The sequence below is a fragment of the Entelurus aequoreus genome, linkage group LG09 (genome assembly GCF_033978785.1).
Source record: "Entelurus aequoreus isolate RoL-2023_Sb linkage group LG09, RoL_Eaeq_v1.1, whole genome shotgun sequence".
NCBI lineage: Eukaryota > Metazoa > Chordata > Actinopteri > Syngnathiformes > Syngnathidae > Entelurus > Entelurus aequoreus.
The window spans coordinates 65,668,096-65,691,573 of NC_084739.1; the positions used below are offsets into that span (position 1 = coordinate 65,668,096).

At 36.1% G+C, this 23,478-nt stretch overlaps 1 protein-coding gene across 11 annotated transcripts in view; it reads left to right on the forward strand.

Annotated features, from left to right (window-relative positions):
• Positions 1–20,335, forward strand: part of mgmt (O-6-methylguanine-DNA methyltransferase) — a 102,985-nt gene extending 82,650 nt beyond the window's left edge. For 6 of the 11 annotated variants that reach the window (XM_062057803.1, XM_062057799.1, XM_062057801.1 and 3 more), the window contains exon 5: positions 20,034–20,334. In XM_062057803.1, coding sequence (XP_061913787.1) covers positions 20,034–20,186 — 153 coding nt within the window. In that variant the 3' untranslated portion in view covers positions 20,187–20,334. Of the gene's footprint in view, positions 1–20,033 lie in introns of all 11 variants that reach the window. The other 5 variants (XM_062057806.1, XM_062057808.1, XM_062057807.1 and 2 more) reach the window with 2 other exon arrangements.
• The last annotated feature ends 3,143 nt before the right edge of the window (positions 20,336–23,478 follow it).

Consider the following 23,478-nt stretch of genomic DNA (forward strand, 5'->3'; position numbering starts at 1 on the left):
ACTAGTGAGGCACGGATGAGGAGATGCTGCTCTGTTATTGATTGAAGTAAATAAAACAGTCAGCGCCATCTTTTGACACTTCTTCCACTCCCGTCCTTGCACGCTACACCGCTACAACAAAGACGACGGGGAGAAGACGCTGTCCAAGGTGAGCCACGTAAATAAGACCCGCCCATAAAACGGTCAGAAAGCGACTTGAAGATGATGTGTAAAACATCATCTATGCAACATTTTGAGCAAAGAACCATAAACATGTTATGTAGACCACAAGGAAGTCTTTTATATTTAGAAAAATATCATAATAATATGACTCCTTTAATGTGCCTTATAATCCGTCTTATATATGGAAAAAGATCAAAAATAGACCATTCATCGGCAATGCGCCTTTTAATCCGGTGCGCCCTATGGTCGGGAAAATATGGTATTGTATTTTTGGCCAATGTAAGACAAAGAAAACATCCTTTTTGAAACCAAGAGCTACTTCTTGGGTACTGATTAATGCGAAGGGCTACCAGTTTGATACACACTTAAATAAATTGCCAGAAATAGCCAATTTGCTCAATTTACCTTTAACTCTATGTTATTATTAATAATTATTGATATTTACACTTAATTGAATGGTTTAAAAGAGGAGAAAACACAAAAAAAATGACAATTACATTTTGAAACATAGTTTATCTTCAATTTCGACTCTTTAAAATTCAAAATTCAACCGAAAAAAAGAAGAGAAAAACTAGCTGATTCGAATCTTTTTGAAAAAATTTAAAAAATAATTTATGGAACATCATTAGTAATTTTTCCTGATTAAGATTAATTTTAGAATTTTGATGACATGTTTTAAATAGGTTCAAATCCAATCTACACTTTGTTAGAATATATAACAAATTGGACCAAGCTATATTTCTAACAAAGACAAATCATTATTTCTTCTAGATTTTCCAGAACAAAAGTTTTAAAAGAAATTCAAAAGACTTTGAAATAAGATTTCAATTTGATTCTGCAGATTTTCTAGATTTGCCAGAATAATTTTTTTGAATTTTAATAATAATACGTTTGAAGAAATATTTCACAAATATTCTTTGTCGAAAAAACAGAAGCTAAAATGAAGAATTAAATTAAAATGTATTTATTATTCTTTACAATAGAAAAAATAAATTGACTTGAACATTGATTTCAATTGTCAGGAAAGAAGAGGAAGGAATTTAAAAGGTGTGTTTAAAAATCCTAAAATCATTTTTAAGGTTGTACTTTTTCTCTAAAATTGTCTTTCTGAAAGTTATAAGAAACAAAGTAGAACAATTAATGAATTTATTTAAACAAGTGAAGACCAAGTCTTTAAAATATTTCCTTGGATTTTCAAATTCTATTTGAGTTTTGTCTCTCTTAGAATTAAAAATGTGAGAGACCAGCTTGCTAGTAAATAAACACAATTTAAAAAATAGAGGCAGCTCACTGGTAAGTGCTGCTATTTGAGCTATTTTTAGAACAGACCAGTGGGCTACTCATCTGGTCCTTACGGGGGCACCACTTTGGTGACCCCTGTTTTAGAAGTTGTTGTTTTTTTGACGTTCTTATGCCATGATTTTACCAGTCCGGGAATATATTCTAAATAGAATGTTCTGGTTGAGAAGCGACTTGCAAATAAGCAAGGATGAGTAGAAATAAAAGTAGTGAGTCAGTATTTCTAGATTTATAGTCTCGACTGGTGCTATTTAACAAGCATCCAGTGCGGGGAAGTAAACGGCGCCCTCAGAGAACAGCGGGCGAGATTTAAAGCCCGCACCTTTTGTTTACGCCGGTCTTTACCTTAAGCGTAAACCTCATGCAGGAATGGCCTCGGCCCGTGTATGCCCAGTGGAGGGCTGGAGGGCGAGCGGTGTCTGATCAAACCCCGTGATCACGTGATCAAAGGCCGTTTAGCTGCTCCCGTGTAGCGCTGTGGGCACCTTCACAACACAAATGTAGCCTTCCCCTTATATTCCTACATTATGTAACCTCTCTCGCGTTATTAGCACCACTCGCCACTGGCATTGCTGCTGCTTGGCGGAATATTTTCCAGTCTGTTCTACACACACACACACACTCTTGTGTTTCTTACCTTCTTGGGACCTCCGAAAAATGCCTACCTTTTTAGGACCACCCTTTCTAGATATATAAAGATGTGTATTTACAACATTAATAATTTATACATATTATGCAAATATAAGCTTGTTGTGATAAATGAGTTGGACTTTCACAAGAAAAAGGCATAATTTTACCAGAAAATATTGCACTATTACAGAAACAAAGAATATGAGGAATTGTTTCCAGTTTTATAAGAAAAAAGTCGACACATTGTGAGAAAAAGACTGCTTTTAGTTCATTTTGTATATTTTTCGTTGGTAATTGGTTTTTAATCTTCATTATTTACTTCAAGTTATTACAGTATGTCTCTATATACAAAACATATTTATGTATTTTTTTTATTTAATTTTGGCCAAAGGGGGCGCATTTCAATTTCTTACACACACTTGTTATCTCATATGTTGACCAGAGGGGGAGCACTTTTAAAAGCGACACAGTCAATTTGAAAAAGCCCTCTTTTTTGGGACCACCCTCATTTTGATAGATGTCACCAGCAGGGGTGCAAATGAGACATTGTCTATTAGATGCAATGTTATTGGGACCATGATTTATGTCATCACTTGTTCACACCTCCTCATATGGAAGCTACTTTTCCTTCTTTATGTCTCAAGAAGGGCAGAAATACAAGAACACACACACACACACTCTTGTGTGTCTTACCTTCTTGGGACCTCCGAAAAATGCCTACCTTTTTAGGACCACCCTTTCTAGATATATAAAGATGTGTATTTACAACATTAATAATTTATACATATTATGCAAATATAAGCTTGTTGTGATAAATGAGTTGGACTTTCACAAGAAAAAGGTCACAATTTCACAAGAAAAACGTAGGATGTTGGCAGCATTGTAATAAAAGTCGTCATTTTACTCAACCAAGTCAAAATGTTACAAAAAAAACGGAACATTTGCGCAATATTGTGATAAAAGTTGGAATTTTACTCAATAACAGTCGCGGTTTTACAAGAAAAACTTAAAATTTTGGAAATTTTATGAAAATAATCGTAATTTTACTCGACAAAAGTCACAATTTTATATAGAACACTTTAACATTTTGGCAATGTTATAATAATAATCTGAATTTTACTTGGCAAAATTATGACAAAGGTCATCATTTTACTCCAAAAATGTCACTGTTTTACAAGAACAACCAAAAAAAATTGGCAATTTTGCAATAAAAGTCAGAATTTTATATGAAAAATGTCACCATTTTGCATTAAAAACTTATAACTTTACATAAAAAAAAGTCATAATTTTACCAGAAAGTATTGCAATATTACAGAAACAAAGAATATGAGGAATTGTTTCCAGTTTTATAAGAAAAAAGTCGACACATTGTGAGAAAAAGACTGCTTTTAGTTCATTTTGTATATTTTTCGTTGGTAATTGGTTTTTAATCTTCATTATTTACTTCAAGTTATTACAGTATGTCTCTATATACAGAACATATTTATGTATTTTTTTTTTTTAAATTTTGGCCAAAGGGGGCGCATTTCAATTTCTTACACACACTTGTTATCTCATATGTTGACCAGAGGGGGAGCACTTTTAAAAGCGACACACAGTCAATTTGAAAAATCCCTCTTTTTTGGGACCACCCTCATGTTGATAGATGTCACCAGCAGGGGTGCAAATGAGACATTGTCTATTAGATGCAATGTTATTGGGACCATGATTTATGTCATCACTTGTTCACACCTCCTCATATGGAAGCTACTTTCTCAAGAAGGGCAGAAATACAAGAACACACACACACACACACACACACACACACACACACACACACACACACACACACACACACTCTTGTGTGTCTTACCTTCTTGGGACCTCTGAAAAATGCCTACCCCTTTAGGACCACCCTTGCTAGATATATAAAGATGTGTATTTACAACATTAATAATATATACATATTATGCAAATATAAGCTTGTTGTGATAAATGAGTTGGACTTTCACAAGAAAAAGGTCACAATGTCACAAGAAAAACGTAGGATGTTGGCAGCATTGTAATAAAAGTCGTCATTTTACTCAACCAAGTCAAAATGTTACAAAAAAAACGGAACATTTGCGCAATATTGTAATAAAAGTTGGAATTTTACTCAATAACAGTCGCAGTTTTACAAGAAAAACTTAAAATTTTGGAAATTTTATGAAAACAATCGTAATTTTACTCGACAAAAGTCACAATTTTATATAGAACACTTTAACATTTTGGCAATGTTATAATAATAATCTGAATTTTACTTGGCAAAATTATGACAAAGGTCATCATTTTACTCCAAAAATGTCACTGTTTTACAAGAACAACCAAAAAAAATTGGCAATTTTGCAATAAAAGTCAGAATTTTATATGAAAAATGTCACCATTTTGCATTAAAAACTTATAACTTTACATAAAAAAAGGCATAATTTTACCAGAAAATATTGCAATATTACAGAAACAAAGAATATGAGGAATTGTTTCCAGTTTTATAAGAAAAAAGTCGACACATTGTGAGAAAAAGACTGCTTTTAGTTCATTTTGTATATTTTTCGTTGGTAATTGGTTTTTAATCTTCATTATTTACTTCAAGTTATTACAGTATGTCTCTATATACAGAACATATTTATGTATTTTTTTTTAAAATTTTGGCCAAAGGGGGCGCATTTCAATTTCTTACACACACTTGTTATCTCATATGTTGACCAGAGGGGGAGCACTTTTATAAGCGACACACAGTCAATTTGAAAAATCCCTCTTTTTTGGGACCACCCTCATTTTGATAGATGTCACCAGCAGGGGTGCAAATGAGACATTGTCTATTAGATGCAATGTTATTGGGACCATGATTTATGTCATCACTTGTTCACACCTCCTCATATGGAAGCTACTTTTCCTTCTTTATGTCTCAAGAAGGGCAGAAATACAAGAACACACACACACACTCTTGTGTGTCTTACCTTCTTGGGACCTCTGAAAAATGCCTACCCCTTTAGGACCACCCTTGCTAGATATATAAAGATGTGTATTTACAACATTAATAATATATACATATTATGCAAATATAAGCTTGTTGTGATAAATGAGTTGGAATTTCGCAAGAAACAGGTCACAATTTCACAAGAAAAACGTAGAATTTTGGCAGTGTTATAATAAAAGTCATCATTTTACTCAACCAAGTCAAAATGTTACAAAAAAACCGGAACATTTGCGCAATATTGTCATAAAAGTTGGAATTTTACTCAATAACAGTCACAGTTTTACAAGAAAAACTTAAAATTTTGGCAATTTTATGAAAAGAGTCATAACTTTACTCGACAAAAGTCACAATTTTATATAGAACACTTTAACATTTTGGCAATGTTATAATAATAATCAAAATTTTACTTGGCAAAATTATGACAAAGGTCATAATTTTACTCCAAAAATGTCACCTTTTTACAAGAACAAAAAAATTGGCAAATATTGTGATAAGTCAGAATTTTACATGACAAATGTCACCAATTTGAATTAAAAAGTTCTACAGTAAAAAGTAAACAATTTACGAGAAAAAAGTCGACACATTGTGAGAAAAAGACTGCTTTTAGTAAAAAAAAAATGTTTTTTAATTTTTCGTTGGTAATTTTTTTTTAATCTTCATTATTTACTTCAAGTTATTACAGTATGTCTCTATATACAGAACATATTTATGTATTTTTTTTAAATACATTTTGGCCAAAGGGGGCGCATTTCAATTTCTTACACGCACTTGTTAAAAACCGGAACATTTGTGCAATATTGTGATAAAAGTTGGAATTTTGCTCAATAACAGTCGCAGTTTTACAAGAACAACTTAAAATTTTGGAAATTTTATGAAAAGAATCTTAATTTTACTCGACAAAAGTCACAATTTTATATAGAACACTTTAACATTTTGGCAATGTTATAATAATAATCAAAATTTTATTTGGCAAAATTATGACAAAGGTCATAATTTTACTCCAAAAATGTCACCTTTTTACAAGAACAAAAGAATTGGCAAATATTGTGGTAAGTCAGAATTTTACATTACAAATGTCACCAATTTGAATTAAAAAGTAATTCTACAGTAAAAAGTAAACATTTTACGAGAAAATATTGCAATATTACAGAAACAGAAAGAATCTCAGAAATTGTTCCCAATTTTATCAGAAAAAAGTCGACACATTGTGAGAAAAAGACTGCTTTTAGTAAAAAAAAAATGTTTTTAAATTTTTCGTTGGTAATTTTTTTTTAATCTTCATTATTTACTTCAAGTTATTACAGCATGTCTCTATATACAGAACATATTTATGTATTTTTTTTAAATAAATTTTGGCCAAAGGGGGCGCATTTCAATTTCTTACACACACTTGTTAAAAACCGGAACATTTGTGCAATATTGTGATAAAAGTTGGAATTTTGCTCAATAACAGTCGCAGTTTTACAAGAACAACTTAAAATTTTGGCAAAGAGTCGTAATTTCACTCGACAAAAGTCACAATTTTATATAGAACACTTTAACATTTTGGCAATGTTATAATAATAATCAAAATTTTACTTGGCAAAATTATGACGAAGGTCATAATTGTACTCCAAAAATGTCACCTTTTTACAAGAACAAAAAAATTGGCAAATATTGTGATAAGTCAGAATTTTACATGACAAATGTCACCAATTTGAATTAAAAAGTAATTCTACAGTAAAAAGTAAACATTTTACGAGAAAATATTGCAATATTACAGAAACAGAAAGAATCTCAGAAATTGTTCCCAATTTTATCAGAAAAAAGTCGACACGTGAGAAAAAGACTGCTTTTAGTAAAAAAAAAAAGTTTTTTAATTTTTCGTTGGTAATTTTTTTTTAATCTTCATTATTTACTTCAAGTTATTACAGTATGTTTCTATATACAGAACATATTTATGTATTTTTTTTAAATACATTTTGGCCAAAGGGGGCGCATTTCAATTTCTTACACACACTTGTTAAAAACCGGAACATTTGTGCAATATTGTGATAAAAGTTGGAATTTTGCTCAATAACAGTCGCAGTTTTACAAGAAAAACTTAAAATTTTGGCAATTTTATGAAAAGAGTCGTAATTTCACTCGACAAAAGTCACAATTTTATATAGAACACTTTAACATTTTGGCAATGTTATAATAATAATCAAAATTTTACTTGGCAAAATTATGACAAAGGTCATAATTTTACTCCAAAAATGTCACCTTTTTACAAGAACAAAAAAATTGGCAAATATTGTGATAAGTCAGAATTTTACATGACAAATGTCACCAATTTGAATTAAAAAGTAATAATTTTACAGTAAAAAGTAAACATTTTACGAGAAAATATTGCAATATTACAGAAACAGAAAGAATCTCAGAAATTGTTCCCAATTTTATCAGAAAAAAGTCGACACATTGTGAGAAAAAGACTGCTTTTAGTTCATTTTTTATATTTTTCGTTGGCAATTGGTTTTTAATCTTCATTATTTACTTCAAGTTATTACAGTATGTCTCTATATACAGTACATATTTATGTATTAAAAAAAAAACATTTTGGCCAAAGGGGGCACATTTCAATTTCTTACACACACTTCTTATTTCATATGTTGACCACTTTTTACACACAGTCAATTTGAAAAATCCCCCTTTTTTGGGACCACCCTCATGTTGATAGATGTCACCAGCAGGGGTGCAAATGAGACATTGTCTATTAGATGCAATGTTATTGGGACCATGATTTATGTCATCACTTGTTCACACCTCCTCATATGGAAGCTACTTTTCCTTCTTCATGTCTCAAAAAGGGTAGAAATACAAGAACACACACACACTTTTGTGTTTGTTACCTTCTTGGGACCTCCGAAGAATGCCTACTTCTTTAGGACCACCCTTTCTAGATATATAAAGAAGTGTATTTACAACATTAATAATATATACATGCTATGCAAATATAAAAAAGCTTGTTGTGAAAAATGAGTTGGAATGTCACAAGAAAAAGGTCACAAAACGTATAATTTTGGCAGTGTTGTAATAAAAGTCATTTTACTCAACCAAGTCAAAATGTTACAAAAAAAACGGAACATTTGTGCAATATTGTGATAAAAGTTGGAATTTTACTCAATAACAGTCGCAGTTTTACAGGAAAAACTAAAAATGTTGGCAATTTTATGAAAAGAGTCGTAATTTCACTTGACAAAAGTCACAATTTTATATAGAAAACTTTAACATTTTGGCAATGTTATAATAATATTCGTAATTTTACTTGGCAAAATTATGACAAAGGTCATCATTTTACTCAAAAAATGTCACTGTTTTACAAGAACAACCAAAAAAAATTGGCAATTTTGCGATAAAAGTCAGAATTTTATATGACAAATGTCACCATTTTGCATTAAAAACTTATAACTTTACATTAAAGAAGTCATAATTTTACCAGAAAATATTGCAATATTACAGAAACAAAGAGTATGAGGAATTGTTTCCAATTTTATAGTAAAAAAGTCGACACATTGTGAGAAAAAGACTGCTTTTAGTTCATTTTTTATATTTTTCGTTGGTAATTGGTTTTTAATCTTCATTATTTACTTCAAGTTATTACAGTATGTCTCTATATACAGTACACATTTATGTATTTAAAAAAAAAACAACATTTTGGCCAAAGGGGGCACATTTCAACATTTCAATTTCTTACAAACACTTGTTATTTCATATGTTGACCACTTTTTACACACAGTCAATTTGAAAAATCCCTCTTTTTTGGGACCACCGCCATGTTGATAGATGTCACCAGCAGGGGTGCAAATGAGACATTGTCTATTAGATGCAATGTTATTAGGGTCATGATTTATGTCCTCATATGGAAGCTACTTTTCCTTGTTGATGTCTCAAGAAGGCTAGAAATACAAGCACCACACACACACACACTTACACACTTCTCCCTCCCTTTTCCGCCGAGTGGAGGCCGGGAGCCTGAGCCACTAATACTGATCCAGAGTCAGATTGTCAGTGTCAATTACTTGTCAGCTCGGGCCCTGAAAAGGCTCAGCGGGCTCCATCGATCCATCGCCTTCGCCGTGACACTCGCCAGGATTTGAGTATCGATAAGCCCCGGCGCGGCGCATCCTCACACAGATCCGCGGGCCTTGAGGGTACCCCTGCTCTCCCTCCAAACCCGGGGAACCGTATTGATCCGAATACCGGAGCGGTATTTCTCCCGTCTGCGAGGTTAATCCGGGGGGCTCGGGAAGTTTTATGGCTGTTGATGCGAGCGCGGCTTTAATGATGGATCTGAACATCCCCACTTTTATACGCCATCAAGTTATGATCGACTAGAAATTACAACTAGTGACATTTTTTTTAAACGTACAACATGAAACAAAGGAGGGATTTTTTTTTTTTTTTTAGGTGAAATAATTGCCAGGATTGAGGGCAACACTCCTTGTTGTGAATTTACAATGATGGAAGTGTTTTAGGCTGGCTTGTTTAATCTTTCTTCAGCCATTTAGTTTACAAAGAAGCCGGGACCCCCCTGGCAGTCGTCTGCAATAAGAGTAAACGCTCCGCCGACTTCCTCTTTTTAATGATCACAGGGTTATCAGATCTTCATGTTGACACCCTCTCCATTGAATATTCATCCTGCTGGTGTTTTTGCCCATTAATTTTTGATTGCTTCTTTGCTTTAACACTTTTAAAGAGTGGGGAAACATTTACCGCCAAAGACTGAGCCGTCACCCCGGATGTGGGATTGTGCGCTATCAAAACAAGTTCTTGTTTTTGTTTCCACCACGCGTGCCAAGAATTTTGAGTACATCAATATGTGGAGTCAAATTATGGAGCAGACTGACAACTCAAACAATGTACAAATATATTACTGTATTTTTCGGACCATAGGGAGCACCGGATTATAAGGCTCACTGCCAATGAATGGTCTATTTTCCATCTTTTTTCATATATATATATAAATATATATATATATATATTAGGGCTGCAACAACTAATCGATTAAATCGATTAAAATCGATTATTAAAATAGTTGCCGATTAATTTAGTCATCGATTCGTTGGATCTATGCTTTTTTTTTTTTTTTTTTTTTTTTTTTATTAATAAAACAAAAAAATTTTTTTTTTTTTTTAATAAAACAAAAATTTTTTTTTTTTTTTTTTTTTTTTTTACTAAACCTTTATTTATAAACTACAACATTTACAAACAGCTGAGAAACAATAATCAAAATAAGTATGGTGCCAGTATGCTGTTTTTTTCCAATAAAATACTGGATAGGATAGAAATGTAGATTGTCTCTTTTATCCGATTATTAATCGATTAATCGAAGTAATAATCGACAGATTAATCGATGATCAAATTAATCGTTAGTTGCAGCCCTAATATATATACACTATATTGCCAAAAGTATTTAGCCACCTGCCTTGACTCACATATGAACTTGAAGTGCCATCCCATTCCTAACCCATAGGGTTCAATATGATGTGGGTCAGGTCAGGACTCTGTGCAGGCCAGTCAAGTTCATCCGCACCAGACTCTGTCATCCATGTCTTTATGGACCTTGCTTTGTGCACTGGTGCACAGTCGTGTTGGGAAACAAACAGCCTTCCAGCTTGTGTTCTTGGGTTATTTAAATTAAGAGGAGAAAACTATAATTTACGGGGGATATTGATCTTTGAAAAAAAGTAAAAAAGAACGAATATAAAATACAAATGTATTTCAGTTTTAGGAGTTAAATGGTGGAACAAGCTCAGCGAGGAGTTGAAGACATGTAGTTAATTGATTAGGTTTAAGAAAACCTTAAAAGGTGAAATAATTGAAAATTATAAAATATAGCAACGATTACTTTCATTCCATTGATTTTTTTAACGATGTTCCAGGCAATCCAATTTTCAGTGAATGTATAGAATAGGCAAATATAAGCTTTGGCTTCAGCCTATTCCTTTTTTTCTTTTTGTGAGTCAATGTGTATGATTGTTAAATATGTATAATCTGTACTGTTAAACTGGTCACACAAAATGGTTGATGGTTGATTATATGACCGAAATAAACTTATTTCATTCATTCATTCATTGGTGAGGTCACACGCTGATGTTGGTGGAGAAGGCCTGGCTCCCAGTCTCCGTTATAATTCATCTCAAAGGTGTTCTATCTGGGTCAGGTAGGACTCTGTGCAGGCCAGTCAAGTTCATCCGCACCAGACTCTGTCGTCCGTGTCTTTATGGACCTTGCTTTGTGCACTGGTGCGCAGTCATGTTGGAAGAGGAAGGGGCCCGCTCCAAACTCCGTGGCTGAGTTGCTGTTGTTCCCAAACTCTTCCATTTTCTTAAAAAGCCAACAGTTGACTTTGGAATATTTAGGAGCGAGGAAATTTCACGACTGGATTTGTAGCACAGGTGGCGTCCTATGACAGTTCCACGCTGGAAATCACTGAGAGCGGCAAAGCAGTAATTATAGTCTGCAAATGATGTGTTGTTGTTGAGTATCGGTGCTGGAGCTAGAGCTCGGCAGAGTAACCGTGTAATACTCTTCCATATCAGTAGGTGGCAGCAGGTAGCTAATTGCTTTGTAGATGTCGGAAACAGCGGGAGGCAGGGTGCAGGTAAAAAGGTGTCTAATGCTTAAACCAAAAATAAACAAAAGGTGAGTGCCCCTAAGAAAAGGCATTGAAGCTTAGGGAAGGCTATGCAGAACGAAACTAAAACTGAACTGGCTACAAAGTAAACAAAAACAGAATGCTGGACGACAGCAAAGACTTACTGTGGAGCAAAGACGGCGTCCACAATGTACATCCGAACATGACATGACAATCAACAATGTCCCCATAAAGAAGGATAAAAACAACTGAAATCTTCTTGATTGCTAAAACAAAGTAGATGCGGGAAATATCGCTCAAAGGAAGACATGAAACTGCTGCAGGAAAATACCAAAAAAAAAGAAAAATCCACCTAAATAGGAGCGCAAGACAAGAAGTAAAACACTACACACAGGAAAACAGCAAACAAGTCCAAATAAGTCAGGGTGTGATGTGACAGGTGGTGACAGTACACCTACTTTGAGACAAGAGCTATATTGATGCATGCTTGGTTATGCCTACTGAAATGAATTTTTTTTATTCAAACGGGGATAGCAGATCTATTCTATGTGTCATACTTGATCATTTTGCGATATTGCCATATTTTTGCTGAAATGATTTAGTAGAGAACAACGATGATAAAGATCGCAACTTTTGGTATCTGATAAAAAAAAAGGCTTGCCCCTACCGGAAGTAGCGTGACGTAGTCAATTGAACATATACGCAAAGTTCCCTATTGTTTACAATGATGGCCGCATGAAGTGAGAGAGATTCGGACCGAGAAAGCGACGATTTCCCCATTAATTTGAGCGAGGATGAAAGATTTGTGGATGAGGAAAGTGAGAGTGAAGGACTAGTGGGGAGTGGAAGCGATTCAGATAGGGAAGATGCTGTGAGAGGCGGGGGTGACCTGATATTCAGCTGGGAATGACTACAACAGTAAATAAACACAAGACATATATATACTCTATTAGCCACAACACAACCAGGCTTATATTTAATATGCCACAAATTAATCCCACATAAAAACACCTAGGTGTTTGTTATGCTAGCTCCTAGCTACTAGCTCGAGCTAGTCATAGCTCGAGCGGGTAATATGGACGGGATCCCGCATATATAACCCGCCAATACCATTCAAACACCTGCACAACACACACACTCACTCAGCCCAAAGAACCGTTCACCTAACCCAAGGTTCATAAAGCTTATATATTTAATCAAAGTTACGTACGTGACACGCACGTACGGGCAAGCGATCAAATGTTTGGAAGCGTGCGGGTGGGACCTGATATTCAGCTGGGAATGACTACAACAGTAAATAAACACAAGACATATATATACTCTATTAGCCACAACACAACCAGGCTTATAGTTAATATGACACAAATTAATCCCGCATAACAAACACCTAGGTGTTTGTTATGCTAGCTCCTAGCGCCTAGCTACTAGCTCGAGCTAGTTATAGCAAGCGATCAAATGTTTGGAAGTGTACTCACGGTATCGCGTCTGCGTCTGTGTATCCAAATCAAAGTCCTCCTGGTAAGAGTCTCTGTTGTCCGAGTTCTTCGATCTTGACTGCATCTTTCGGGAATGTAAACAATGAAACACCGACTGTGTTGTGTTGCTGACTTCCCTCGCAAAATACTCCGCTTCGCACCGACTTTCTTCTTTGCTTGCTCAGCTTCTTTCTCCATGATGCAATGAACAAATTGCAACAGATTCACCAACACAGATGTCCAGAATACTGTGGAATAATGAGATGAAAACAGCTATTTCGTATTGGCTTCAATGGGGAAGCCATACCTGTGTTCTACTGGCTACGTCACGCGCATACGTCATCCTCAAAGGCGTTTTGAACCGGAAGTTTAGCGGGAAATTTAAAATTGCACTTTATAAGTTAACCCGGCCGTATTGGCATGTGTTGCAATGTTAAGATTTCATCATTGATGTATAAACTATCAGACTGCGTGGTCGCTAGTAGTGGCTTTCAGTAGGCCTTTAAGAAAAGGCATTGAAGCTTAGGGAAGGCTATGCAGGATGAAACTAAAACTAAACAAAGTAAACAAAAACAGAATGCTGGACGACAGCAAAGACTTACTGTGGAGCAAAGACGGCGTCCACCAAGTACATCCGAACATGACATGACAATCAACAATGTCCCCACAAAGAAGGATAAAAACCACTAAAATCTTATTGATTGCTAAAACAAAGTAAGATGCGGGAAATATCGCTCAAAGGAAGACATGAAACTGCTACAGGAAAATACCAAAAAAAGAGGAAAAAGCCACCAGAATAGGAGCGCAAGACAAGAAGTAAAACACTACACACAGGAAAACAGCAAAAAACTCCAAATAAGTCAGGGTGTGATGTGACAGGTGGTGACAGTACACCTACTTTGAGACAAGAGCTATAGTGATGCATGCTTGGTTATGCTTTAAAGTCATATCCAATAATGGCGACAACGACTTTTTACTGTCAACTGAGTTTAGTTTTTTAATGATGTCTGCTGGTGGTGTGCCTCCGCATTTTGTCAACGCAAAAAAGGTGCCCTGGCTCAAAAAAGGTTGAAAAACACTGGACTACATAACATGTGATGGTGGTTCTTTGGTCAAAATGTTGCATAGATGATGTTTTACACATCATCTTCAAGTCGCTTTCTGACAGTCGCTTCAGGATGCACCGTTTTGTGGGCGGGTCTTATTTACGTGGCTCACCTTGGACAGCGTCTTCTCCCTCGTCATCTTTGTTGTAGCGGTGTAGCGTGCAAGGACGGGAGTGGAAGAAGTGTCAAAAGATGGCGCTAACTGTTTTAATGACATTCAGACTTTACTTCAATCAATAACGGAGCAGCATCTCCTCATCCGTGGCTCACTAGTGCAACAACAACACCCGAAATGTGTCCTGTGAAAAAATGTCCGACCAGAACTCTCTAGTAACTAAAGTTCCTTGGGTGAATAATGTAAACTCACTACACCGGTATGTTTTAGTGCTTTCATGGTGAGTTTACTGACAGATATAAGTAAGAACTTTACACTATATATTTACACTTATATTAAAAATGGCAACATATTTCTTATGTGTGACAGCCATCATATTGCAGTCTACACGTATCTCTTATGTGTGACTGCCATCATATTGCAGTCTACACGTATCTCTTATGTGTGACTGCCATCATATTGCAGTCTACACGTATCTCTTATGTGTGACTGCCATCATATTGCAGTCTACACGTATCTCTTATGTGTGACTGCCATCATATTGCAGTCTACACGTATCTCTTATGTGTGACTGCCATCATATTGCAGTCTACACGTATCTCTTATGTGTGACTGCCATCATATTGCAGTCTACACATATCTCTTATGTGTGACTGCCATCATATTGCAGTCTACACGTATCTCTTATGTGTGACTGCCATCATATTGCAGTCTACACGTATCTCTTATGTGTGACTGCCATCATATTGCAGTCTACACGTATCTCTTATGTGTGACTGCCATCATATTGCAGTCTACACGTATCTCTTATGTGTGACTGCCATCATATTGCAGTCTACACGTATCTCTTATGTGTGACTGCCATCATATTGCAGTCTACACGTATCTCTTATGTGTGACTGCCATCATATTGCAGTCTACACATATCTCTTATGTGTGACTGCCATCATATTGCAGTCTACACGTATCTCTTATGTGTGACTGCCATCATATTGCAGTCTACACGTATCTCTTATGTGTGACTGCCATCATATTGCAGTCTACACGTATCTCTTATGTGTGACTGCCATCATATTGCAGTCTACACGTATCTCTTATGTGTGACAGCCATCATATTGCAGTCTACACGTATCTCTTATGTGTGACTGCCATCATATTGCAGTCTACACGTATCTCTTATGTGTGACTGCCATCATATTGCAGTCTACACGTATCTCTTATGTGTGACTGCCATCATATTGCAGTCTACACACGTATCTCTTATGTGTGACTGCCATCATATTGCAGTCTACACGTATCTCTTATGTGTGACTGCCATCATATTGCAGTCTACACGTATCTCTTATGTGTGACTGCCATCATATTGCAGTCTACACGTATCTCTTGTGTGACTGCCATCATATTGCAGTCTACACATATCTCTTATGTGTGACTGCCATCATATTGCAGTCTACACGTATCTCTTATGTGTGACAGCCATCATATTGCAGTCTACACGTATCTCTTATGTGTGACTGCCATCATATTGCAGTCTACACGTATCTCTTATGTGTGACTGCCATCATATTGCAGTCTACACGTATCTCTTATGTGTGACTGCCATCATATTGCAGTCTACACGTATCTCTTATGTGTGACTGCCATCATATTGCAGTCTACACGTATCTCTTATGTGTGACTGCCATCATATTGCAATCTACACATATCTCTTATGAGTGACTGCCATCATATTGCAGTCTACACGTATCTCTTATGTGGGACTGCCATCATATTGCAGTCTAAAAATATCTCTTATGTGTGACTGCCATCATATTGCAGTCTACACGTATCTCTTATGTGTGACTGCCATCATATTGCAGTCTACACGTATCTCTTATGTGTGACTGCCATCATATTGCAGTCTACATGTATCTCTTATGTGTGACTGCCATCATATTGCAGTCTACACGTATCTCTTATGTGTGACAGCCATCATATTGCAGTCTACACGTATCTCTTATGTGTGACTGCCATCATATTGCAGTCTACACGTATCTCTTATGTGTGACTGCCATCATATTGCAGTCTACACGTATCTCTTATGTGTGACTGCCATCATATTGCAATCTACACGTATCTCTTATGAGTGACTGCCATCATATTGCAGTCTACACGTATCTCTTATGTGGGACTGCCATCATATTGCAGTCTAAAAATATCTCTTATGTGTGACTGCCATCATATTGCAGTCTACACGTATCTCTTATGTGTGACTGCCATCATATTGCAGTCTACACGTATCTCTTATGTTTGACTGCCATCTGCTGGTCACACTTATCATTACACCATGTACCAAATAAAATGGCTTCGAGGTCGGTAAGCACAACCAGAATTATTCCGTACATTAGGCGCACCAGGTTATAAGGCGCACTTTTGAGTTTTGAGGGGGAAAAACTATTTTAAGTGCGCCTTCCAGTCCGGAAAATACGGTAGATTAGATTACAGTACAATAGAGTAGAATAAAAATAGTGCTGTCAAGTGGTTGAAAAAAATTGCGAGTCGTTATGATCTGTAATTAATTCCACTGCATCAAAAAGCGACATCTGTGTGTAAAGGATATCCCACATGGGCTCAGGAACACTTCAGAAACCCACTGTCAGTAACTACAGTTGGTCGCTACATCTGTAAGTGCAAGTTAAAACTCTACTATGCAAAGTGAAAGCTATTTATCAACAACACCCAGAAACGCTGCCGACTTCGCTGGGCCCGAGCTCATCTAAGATGGACTGATACAAAGTGGAAAAGTGTTCTGTGGTCTGACCAGTCCACATTTCAAATTGTTTTTCGGAAACTGTGGACGTGGTGTCCTCCGAACCAAAGAGGAAAAGAACCATCCGGATTGTTATAGGAGCAAAGTGTAAAAGGCAGCATGTGTGATGGTATGGGGGTGTATTAGTGCCCAAGACATGGGTAACTTACACATCTGTGAAGGCGCCATTAATGCTGAAAGGTACATACAGCTTTTGGAGTAACATATGTTGCCATCCAAGCAACGTTATGGACGCCCCTGCTTATTTCAGAAAGACAATGCCAAGCCACGTGTTACAACAGCGTGGCTTCATAGTAAAAGAGTGCGGGTACTAGACTGGCCTGCCTGTAGTCCAGACCTGTCTCCCATTGACAATGTGAAGGCTAAAATATGAGAAGGGAGACTGTTGAACAACTTAAGCTGTACATCAAGCAAGAATGGGAAAGAATTCACTTCAAAAATGTGTCTCCTCAGTTCCCAAACCTTTACTGAGTGTTGTTAAAAGGAAAGGCCACGTAACACAGTGGTGAACATGCCCCTGTGACAACTTTTTTTGCAATGTGTTGCTGCCATTAAATTCTAAGTTCATGATTATTTGCTTTCAGGGTTTTGTATTTAAATTCATAGGCAAATTCCTGAATGATCTACTGTTACAAGCGGCCCTCTAATGGCAGCCAAGACTGTGGTGTGGCCCTCAATGAAAACAAGTTTGACACCCCTGCACTAAGCATTGTTAGCCGTGTGTTCATAGCTGACAAAGCAATTTAGTGTAATATCTAACAATATATCTCGTTAATAATTCATTATTCTTGCCAGTGGCTGCTGAACCATTTATTTGAACTAGGGCCGTCAAAAATAACGAGTTCGTTCATGTAATCAACCGCGTTATCATGTTTATACGCAGATTAATCACACCTTTTCATTTGACTGTGCATACCTTCAGCACAGATCAGTGGTCAGGTCCGTGGTCAGGTCCGTGGTCTGGTCCGTGCATAGATGAGTGAAGAGACTCCGACTCACTGGCAAGTTTCACTCCAAAATTCCCCCAGACTGGACTTTACCTGTAGCTAAACCAGTTTCCAAGTTCTGAGCAAAAGAAAATGATGTGCATCCAAGTACAACATTTAAGGGGGTCAGGGTTTTTCCTGGCTCCAACTGAGGCAGAGGTGGTACAATCCTGACCATGTGCCAGAGTTTTAACGCAAAAAATGTTATCCATCCATCCATCTTCTTCCGCTTATCTCGAGGTCGGGTCGCCGGGGCAGCAGCCTAAGTAGAGAAGCCCAGACTTCCCTCTCCCCAGCCACTTTGTCCAGCTCCTCCAGTGGGATCCCGAGGTGTAACCCAGGCCAGCCGGGAGACATAGTCTTCCCAACGTATCCTGGGTCTTCCCCGTGGCCTCCTCCTCAGACATGCCCCTAAACACCTCCCTAGGGAGGCGTTCGGGTGGCATCCTGACCAGATCCCCGAACCACCTCATCTGGTTCCTCTCCATGTGGAGGAGCAGCAGCTTTAGTTTGAGTTCCTCCCGGATGGCAGAGCTTCTCACCCTATCTCTAAGGGAGAGACCCAACACCCGGCAGAGGAAACTCATTTCGGCCGTGAGCTTGTCCTTGCGGTCATAACCCAAAGCTCATGACCATAGGTGAGGATTATATAATTGAGAGCTTTGCCTTCCGGCTCAGCTCCTTCTTCACCACAACGGATCGATAAATGTCTGCATTACTGAAGACGGCGCACCGATCTCACCATCCACTCTTCCCTCACTCGTGAACAAGACTCCGAGGTACTTGAACTCCTCCACTTGGGGCAAGATCTCCTCCCCAACCCGGAGATGGCACTCCACCCTTTTCCGGGCGAGAACCGTGGACTCGGACTTGGAGGTGCTGATTCTCTTCTCAGTCGCTTCACACTCGGCTGCGAACCGATCCAGTGAGAGCTGAAGATCCTGGCCAGATGAAGCCATCAGGACCACATCATCTGCAAAAAGCAGAGACCTAATCCTGCAGCCACCAAACCGGATCCTCTCAGCGCCCTGACTACGCCTAGAAATTCTGTCCATTAGAGTTATGAACAGAATGGGTGACAAAGGGCAGCCTTGGCGGAGTCCAACCCTCACTGGAAACGTGTCCGACTTACCGCCGGCAATGCGGACCAAGGTCTGACACTGATCGTACAGGGAGCGAACCGCCACAATCAGACAGTCCGATACCCTGTACTCTCTGAGCACTCCCCACAGTACACGGTCGAATGCCTTCTCCAAGTCCACATAGCACATGTAGACTGGTTGGGCAAAGTCCCATGCACCCTCCAGGACCCTGCCCAGAGTATAGAGCTGGTCCACAGTTCCACGACCAGGACGAAAACCACACTGTTCCTCCTGGATCCGAGGTTGGACTATCCGGCGTAGCCTCCTCTCCAGCACACCCGAATGTTCATTTATTCATCTATTGACTTTGTTTGTGTTGAACATGCTAACACGCAGCAAGAACAATGAGATGTGCTTCCTCCTGCTCCTTTTCGCACAAGTAAATAAAGTGTGCAGACTGATAATTGTCTGCACGTGGACTACTTTAAAGTTGCAGCGCTAAATCACAGACTCTTTCATACATTTCTACTCGTCCCACCTCCACTTGTATTTTTGTTTCATAGTTACTCTTCAAAATTCCAGGCTCCGTAGTGAATTAGAGCACGGGCGAAGGAGGGGGAACAGGAAAGATAATTGTACCTTTCCAGAAAAAAAAGATAAGACATGAAAGTGGTTCCTGAGACGTGCTCGCACAACATTTTGCAAAAGTTGCACGTCCGCCTCCTCAGGGATGTATTCCTCTTTTTGTTTGCCAGATCCCGCTCATCATCCCCTGCCACCGAGTGGTCTCCAGCAGCGGCCGCAGCGGCCCCTATATGGGCGGGCGGGGTGACCACCTCAAACTATGGCTGCTGGCCCACGAGAGGCGGGCCCAGGAGGACGCAGCCAGGTGTGAAGATTACACTTAAATTCATTGTTCTACTCTTACAATAAACATGCTGCATTGCTAATGTTAAATATGAAATATTCCACTTAAATTCATTGTTTCAATCTAAGAATAGAGATGCTGCATAGTTAATATGAAATATTCCACTTAAATTCATTGTTCTACTCTTACAATAAACATGCTGCATTGCTAATATGAAATATGAAATATTGCACTTAAATTCCTTGTTTCAATCTAAGAATAGAGATGCTGCATAGTTAATATGAAATATTCCACTTAAATTCATTGTTCTAATCTAAGAATAGAGATGCTGCATAGTTAATATGAAATATTCCACTTAAATTCCTTGTGTTAATCTAAGAATAGAGAGCCCGCATAGTTAATATGAAATATTCCACTTAAATTCATTGTGTTAATCTAAGAAAAGAGAGCCCGCATAGTTAATATGAAATATTCCACTTAAATTCATTGTTCTAATCTAAGAATAGAGATGCTGCATAGTTAATATGAAATATTCCACTTAAATTCCTTGTTTCAATCTAAGAATAGAGATGCTGCATAGTTAATATGAAATGTTCCACTTAAATTCATTGTTTCAATCTAAGAATAGAGATGCTGCATAGTTAATATGAAATATTCCACTTAAATTCCTTGTGTTCATCTAAGAATAGAGATGTTGCATAGTTAATATGAAATATTCCACTTATGTTCATTGTTTCAATCTTAGAATAGGGATGTTTCATAGTTAATATGAAATATTCCACTTAAATTCATTGTTTCAATCTTAGAATAGAGATGCTGCATAGTTAATATGAAATATTCCACTTAAATTCCTTGTGTTAATCTAAGAAAAGAGAGCCCGCATAGTTAATATGAAATATTCCACTTATGTTCATTGTTCTAATCTAAGAATAGAGATGCTGCATAGTTAATATGAAATATTCCACTTATGTTCATTGTTTCAATCTTAGAATAGAGATGTTGCATCGTTAATTTGAAATATTCCATTTAAGTATTGAGATGCTGCATAGTTAATATGAAATATTCCACTTAAATTCATTATGTTCTAATATAAGAATAGAAATGCTGCATAATTCATATGAAATATTCCACTTAAATTCATTATGTTCTAATATAAGAATAGAGATGCTGCATAGTTAATATGAAATATTCCACTTAAATTCCTTGTTTCAATCTAAGAATAGAGATGCTGCATAGTTAATATGAAATATTCCACTTAAATTCATTGTTTCAATCTAAGAATAGAGATGCTGCATAGTTAATATGAAATATCCCACTTAAATTCATTGTGTTCATCTAAGAATAGAGATGCTGCATAGTTATAATGAAATATTCCACTTAAATTCATTGTTTCAATCTAAGAATAGAGATGCTGCATAGTTAATATGAAATATTCCACTTAAATTCATTATGTTCTAATATAAGAATAGAAATGCTGCATAATTAATATGAAATATTCCACTTAAATTCATTATGTTCTAATATAAGAATAGAAATGCTGCATAGTTAATATGAAATATTCCACTTAAATTCAGTGTTTCAATCTAAGAATAGAGATGCTGCATAGTTAATATGAAATATTCCACTTAAATTCAGTGTTTCAATCTAAGAATAGAGATGCTGCATAGTTAATATGAAATATTCCACTTAAATTCATTGTGTTCATCTAAGAATAGAGATGCTGCATAGTTATAATGAAATATTCCACTTAAATTAATTGTTTCAATCTAAGAATAGAGATGCTGCATAGTTATAATGAAATGTTCCACTTAAATTCATTGTTTCAATCTAAGAATAGAGATGCTGCATAGTTATAATGAAATGTTCCACTTAAATTCATTGTTTCAATCTAAGAATAGAGATGCTGCATAGTTAATATGAAATATTCCACTTAAATTCATTGTGTTCATCTAAGAATAGAGATGCTGCATAGTTATAATGAAATATTCCACTTATGTTCATTGTTTCAATCTTAGAATAGGGATGTTTCATAGTTAATATGAAATATTCCACTTAAATTCATTGTTTCAATCTTAGAATAGAGATGCTGCATAGTTAATATGAAATATTCCACTTAAATTCCTTGTGTTAATCTAAGAAAAGAGAGCCCGCATAGTTAATATGAAATATTCCACTTATGTTCATTGTTCTAATCTAAGAATAGAGATGCTGCATAGTTAATATGAAATATTCCACTTATGTTCATTGTTTCAATCTTAGAATAGAGATGTTTCATACTTAATATGAAATATTCCACTTAAATTCATTGTTTCAATCTAAGAATAGAGATGCTGCATAGTTAATTTGAAATATTCCATTTAAGTATTGAGATGCTGCATAGTTAATATGAAATATTCCACTTAAATTCATTATGTTCTAATATAAGAATAGAAATGCTGCATAGTTAATATGAAATATTCCACTTAAATTCATTATGTTCTAATATAAGAATAGAAATGCTGCATAATTAATATGAAATAGTCCACTTAAATTCCTTGTTTCAATCTAAGAATAGAGATGCTGCATAGTTAATATGAAATATTCCACTTAAATTCCTTGTGTTCATCTAAGAATAGAGATGTTTCATAGTTAATATGAAATATTCCACTTAAATTCATTGTTTCAATCTAAGAATAGAGATGCTGCATAGTTAATATGAAATATTCCACTTAAATTCATTGTGTTCATCTAAGAAAAGAGAGCCCGCATAGTTAATATGAAATATTCCACTTATGTTCATTGTTCTAATCTAAGAATAGAGATGCTGCATAGTTAATATGAAATATTCCACTTATGTTCATTGTTTCAATCTTAGAATAGAGATGTTTCATACTTAATATGAAATATTCCACTTAAATTCATTGTTTCAATCTAAGAATAGAGATGCTGCATAGTTAATTTGAAATATTCCATTTAAGTATTGAGATGCTGCATAGTTAATATGAAATATTCCACTTAAATTCATTATGTTTTAATATACGAATAGAAATGCTGCATAATTAATATGAAATATTCCACTTAAATTCCTTGTTTCAATCTAAGAATAGAGATGCTGCATAGTTAATATGAAATATTCCACTTAAATGCATTGTTTCAATCTAAGAATAGAGATGCTGCATAGTTAATATGAAATATTCCACTTAAATTCATTGTGTTCATCTAAGAATAGAGATGTTGCATAGTTAATATGAAATATTTCACTTAAATTTATTGTGTTCATCTAAGAATAGAGATGTTGCATAGTTATAATGAAATATTTCACTTAAATTCATTGTGTTCATCTAAGAATAGAG